The sequence below is a fragment of the Sylvia atricapilla genome, chromosome 1 (genome assembly GCF_009819655.1).
Source record: "Sylvia atricapilla isolate bSylAtr1 chromosome 1, bSylAtr1.pri, whole genome shotgun sequence".
In the NCBI taxonomy this organism is placed as follows: domain Eukaryota; kingdom Metazoa; phylum Chordata; class Aves; order Passeriformes; family Sylviidae; genus Sylvia; species Sylvia atricapilla.
The window spans coordinates 16,073,771-16,079,770 of NC_089140.1; the positions used below are offsets into that span (position 1 = coordinate 16,073,771).

General features: G+C 36.3%; 1 protein-coding gene across 1 annotated transcript in view; it reads left to right on the plus strand.

Moving 5' to 3' along the window:
- ODAD2 (outer dynein arm docking complex subunit 2) overlaps positions 1–4,633 on the plus strand; it is a 67,108-nt gene extending 62,475 nt beyond the window's left edge. The window contains 1 exon segment of the mRNA XM_066337847.1: positions 4,312–4,633. Within this exon segment, the coding sequence (XP_066193944.1) occupies positions 4,312–4,425 (114 nt within the window). The 3' untranslated portion in view covers positions 4,426–4,633.
- The last annotated feature ends 1,367 nt before the right edge of the window (positions 4,634–6,000 follow it).

Below are 6,000 nucleotides of genomic sequence, written 5' to 3' on the forward strand. Positions count from 1 at the left end.
CTTGGGCTACTTCTTTTGCAGAAGTGAAAAATTCTAGAAAGACATCACTGTTTGCAGTGGTACAGACTAGAGGCCAACATGCTGAGGAGCAGTTTTGCTGTAAAGGGTATGGAGATTTTGTAGACGACAAGCAGAACATTAGCCAGCAATGTGTCCTGGCAGCAAAGAAGTCACAACTCTGGACCTAGAGCAGGAGCACAGCCAGTAGGTTGAGGGAAGTGATTGTTTTCTTTAGTACTCGTTAGATCACACCTAGAATTCTGCACCCAGCTTTGACCTTTGATGTAGGGAAGATATGGATAAGCCATAATAGGTTCAGCAGAGGACCACCAGGATGGTCACAACCTAAAGCATTGCTCTGTGAGGAGAAACTAAGGAAACTGAGCTTTTTCAGCCTGGAGAAGAGAGAGTTTTAAGTGGACTCATGAGCAGCCTTGAAGTTCCTACAGGGCATTCAGTCATCAAAAAGATGGAGCTAAGCTTTTCACAGTGATGCATGGCAAGAGTAGGAGAAACAATGACCATAAACTAAATAAAGAGTAACAGCACAGGGAAGACCTTTTTCTCCACCAGGTCAGTCAAACATTGCAATAGGTTGCCAAACATGTAGTGCCATCTCTATTCTTGCAGTTTTTCAAGATCAGACATAAAAACTCTGGGCAACCTGGCTGAACCTCGTATCTGAGGTTTAAGCACGACACTAGGCTAGAGACTTCCTGAGAGACCCTCCATTCTGAATTACTCTGATTATGTTGTCATAATATAGTATCACAATTCTGGGATAGTAATAGCAAAATCTTAATTGTTTGGAATATTTAAATGATTTGGCTGTGCATTACTTTTGGAATCCAGGAATGCTACATATGCCCTGTATATTCTCCAAACAGCTTGTATTTATGCTTATTTACTGGTGTGACGTGCAAACTGTGCAAAAATATTGGACTCTAGCCTTAGAATATAGATACCTGCCAACAGAAAATGAAGGCTACATGGTGCTGCAAATGCTTTCCTTGTCTATGGAAAGTGCCTTTTATGTGCCAGAAAGAAGCATTTATACCACAGGCTTTTTTTACTGCTTCTCACATCTGTTAACATTTACATGTGTCAGAAAACAATACCTGAACAGTAAAGGGAAGGGATACATGAAGTTCAAGGGTATTATATCAAGAAAAATGGCATGTCATATTGCACTAGCACATTGGAATAAAAGAAAAGGAAAAAGGAAAAAAAAATTCTTGGACTTGTCAAATGTACCGAATACGTGGGTGTAGTTTGTATATACTATCTATGAATGCATTTCCATACCTGAATTGAATGACCCAAATTGCCAGTAAGTGGAACTGAACCCATGAAAGGGTCAAGGAGCGATAATCAGGAGGTGAAAGAATCAATAATGTCTTGGTTTATTTAAAAAATAATAACTTTTTTACTTCATTAAAGATAGGATTTATATCAAAATCTTCAAAGTTAGATTCCTAAATACAGAATTTACTACTTTCATTGAAATGTTTTGCATTTTTGATAATCTTCTCTTCAGCTGTCTTTTTGTTAGTACAAAAGGAGTAGGTTAACTGACAAATGTTGCTGTATATCCACAGTCCTTAGAGGCAGCTACTGTGTTGGGCAGTGTTTCCAAGAATAGTTCTTTGAAGTCTTACTGTGAAAATCCTGAGACACAGTGTAGTACTGGATTTTGTATGACGTGGCAGTTCTTGCAGATGTTACCACTGGGAAGTGATTTAGAAGAACAGCAAATTAGAGAGAAACTGATTCATGATCCCCTGAACACAGAAGGAAAAAAATCAGTATTTGATACCTTTGTAAAAATTGGTGTTTGTGTTGGTTGCATCTCTTTGGGTCCTTTGTACCAGTTTCATGCAGGATTCTGTTCCTTGATGCCTCACCCTGATTTTCCAAAACGTGACTGCAATAAAGAGCACTGACCCTCCCCTACAGCTATTGTCATTACTTAGTGCTGAGTTCTCTGTGGAAAGTGAAAAAAAATACCTATTCTCCCAGGTCTTTTGAGCATAGAAAGAAGTGATGGCTAAAATAAGAGATAATTAACCCTTAATTGAGTCCTACCTAATGTATAGTCATAATAAAGGCAAAGGTCGATTTTTGTTTTTTCCTATGTTCCTACTAGATAATGTATCTCCAAAACATTATTTTTGGTGAACTTGCTCTTGCACATGGATACAAGTCTTATCTGAAATTATTATGGATGTTAAAGTTCCACGCTCACTACACTGAAAAAGCCTTGCAAATCTGTGAAAATGCAATGAATAATCACATAAGGCATATGGTTTCCTTGCCCCCAAATTTAAAACCTAGAGCTTTACCAAAAATCACCATATGAATGGCATGTGCATACATATTTTTGGGTTTGAATCAGGGATGTGAAGGATCTATAGCAGTTTCCTTCTGTGAGTTGCACAAGAAAGTTGTGAGGCACCCGAAGAATCACTTGGTAATTTAAGCTGACGAGAGATCAACTCTTGACAAATGTCAAAGAAGAAATATCTTCATCCAGCAGTATTTCTGAAGCAAAGAAAAATAGAAGCTAAGCATTTGGTAAGCTTGCGTTCTGATCTTTGTGCTTTGTAGAGCTGCTTTATCATTACAAGCAGACCTGTGGTCCCCTCAGTGTTATGTCCACGTGAAGTCAGTGGTGAACCTTCCACTGACTTCTTTGGTTGCTGACCCTGGGCCAGGTTTTGCTCACAAATAAAATATAGAAACATAAGCCTTTCTCATGTCATTTTAACTCTGGCCTATCCTTCCAGAAATGTTCATATTTTAAGAGTTCTACCCAGCTACTTGGACTTAGATACCTGATTAGAGTAATGGAAATGTTAAGGATTTCTAGGTACAATTATCATTGATGCTTAATTGACATAATGCTGTTTCTGACATAATTCAAGCCTATCACAGGCAGTCTTACATGTTGCATGTGGGGGTCAAAGGGTGAAAGGTGACTGGAAAGAAGCTTGTTTTGTACATTTGGCTAACACAAATACTTCCTCAAGTACAAAATGCTTTGATCTCTCTAAGTAAATGCCATATGTGTGCAGCTGTGGCCCATGCCTCACGACTGCTGGAAGGTTAGGAAAAGGTAGCATATGAATTTGATGTCTGCATTCAATTTATGCTTTTATATTTAGCAGTTCATAATTTTGTGTAATATTTTAGCTGTATGAAAAATATGCACCAGAGTTGAGTGATAACAGATTTCTCTGTGGTTTAACCCAACATTGTTTGGGTGAATACAGATTCCTAAGTATTGCAGACTGAAAATACAGGTTTTAATTAGAGCTGTCTGAGCTTCAAAATACCTGAATGCACATTACGCCTGGCAAATTTTCAGAAATCTGGGGGTTGCGTGGAGCTGATTTAAGCTAAGCAAGAGTCTTCTCCTTTCCAGCTATATTGCATTTGCAGTTGCATCACTGACTTGCAACATGCTTAAGTGAGATCCAAACCCATTTTTAATGGTTTTCTGATACGTAAAAATGTTTTATCACCGAGGCCTGTCTTGTGTCATACTCATGTTGAACAGTACCTTGCTCCCAGGGAATTTCCACTGAAAAATTTGAATGACTTCCAGAGTAAAGGAGGTACTACACATGACTGAAAAGCTGAATCAAGTCCAAAACTTTGGTGCTTTTCTTGAGCTTTTCTTTTTCACTTTTACATGCAAATGTTTAAGCCGATATGCCCAGATCTATATCCTTCAAGATATTTAATGTGAGTAGTTTGCTGTGACAGTAAAGAAATTTACTACAGTCAATGGGACACAAGGGTCCATTGCATGAATCCAGTTTCATGATCAAGACCAAAAAAAAAAAAAAAAAAAAAAAAGCATGGCTTTGTTTATTACAAATATTGAGCATGTAAAATTTTACTGGTATACTTTGGGGGAAAAATTGTAACTCATATGACTCACATAAAGCATGTGCAATTTCTCCTTACAATTACAAAAATACAAATCACAACCAATAGATAGATATAGTGCAATAACTAGAAAATAAGACATGAAATTCACAAAAAAAGATGTCAGTTCACAGGTACAAATATGATAAAATACAATGCATTGCACTTCTATGCTACTGTTAATAGGTATGTGTGTATGAAAGTATACATGTAGTAGATGCATGCATATGTATAATGCAGTGTTAGTAATATGATTGTAAGTATTCTAGTTATTAGATGTGTGGGTTAATTCATGCAATTGTTCTAGATATGATTTGAACAGTTTTGAAATAGAAGCACACTGATTTGTTTTTTTTTTCCCCTCTGTGTTTTTGCTAGCTCCTACTGGCCATGGTAGGCTCTACAGATGACGCTCTGCAGGAGGCAGCAGCTGGTTGCATAGCAAACATTCGCAGATTGGCTCTGGCAACAGAAAAAGCAAAATATGGCTGATGCTTCAGCAGCTTTTACCAGCACACTTGTTTAGCAATTCAGCTACATTTAAATACACAATTACTCCTTCTAGCATCTGTATTTCATAGCAGAGCTCATCTATCTGAAGATAATTTAATAAAAACAAATCTGTGGAAACTTACATTTAATTTTACATTACTGATTTGTCACCCCTAGGTTTGATAAAACACTCATACCTAGCTTTGTGTGTCTTTTAGCATTACATCCATCAAAAGACCATCAGTTATGTCAAAGACATTTTCTGCAATTGATATGCTCTTATTTTAATTCATTGTAGATATACATGGTTTTGCTTATCTGTGACATTACAATAAATTTTGCTTCTCTGTGTGTGTGGTTATGCAGCAATTTATGAATGTCTTGAACAATTCCCTGCATTATAATCTTGTCCAGTCATCTTCTCATTATGCTTTTGCATGTTCGATCACTTGTGAGACACAGGAGAGCAGAAAATGCAGATATATGTATCTCACATCTGGCATTATATAAAGACTGCAAACAGCTGTAGCAATAGACATGACTCCAAATTTGCCATTTCTACCAACATCAAACAAAATAGTGCTTAATTTCTTAAGTAGCTGGTGAAATGTATTTTAATTAACACGTTTAACTCGGCTCTAAATCAAGAGTCGGATATTAGATTTACATTTGCACATTATCTTTTTGTGGTTTTGTGTTTTTAAATTTTAAACTGAAGACAACATTATATTCATGTAGTTACTTTTTTTCTGTATAAAATTATGTTCAGAATTACAGTTACTTTCACAAATGCACAGAAATTATTATTGAAATTATAAATTATAGACCCACTGTACCATGCTAAACAAATAATGCTAGGGCATTTCTTTGAGAGCAGTAATGTCTTAATTACAAGCACAGACTGCTGACAGAAAATTTAAAAAGGAAATATTTAAATTACTTTCATTTGTCAAGGGCTCACTTCTGAATTATTTTTTATTTCCCTTAATAATTAACAATTTTCTTGGCTTAGAAGCATTTTGTAATTTCATTATTTTCCTCGTTAGCATGACTTCTCAAAGCAACTAACTTTCTTGCTGACAGAAGCTTCTGAGGAAAACATAATGCCATAGTTGTGTTTTCTCTGAAGCAGACATGAAGACTCATTTTAAATTTCATTTTGGAACACTTGCATAATTCTGAAAAAGTAGAATTACATTGGGCCCTCAGGGAACGTATAGAGGCTATTTTAAAGGAAGCCAGCTATGGACAGATGCTGACAGTGAGGAAATGAAAATGTCAATCCAAGTAGTATTTTTTGATCAGTGTAAACACCAACATAGTCACAGGGTTCATCACAAGCTCCATCAGCATCCAGTGACCACGTAAATGCTATTCTAGGTATTTTTGAGCTCTGCCCCACATGCCTGGTATGTTATTTTGAATAAATGTGTCTATATTATTATACTGATGTCACAGCTGTAGTAGTATCATATGCTTCATTGCTATACCCAAAAATGCTTCTAAAATAAATGCTAATTGCCAAATTCATTTGAAAGAGAAGAGGCTTGATTTTATTTTTGTCTTTTCTGTGAG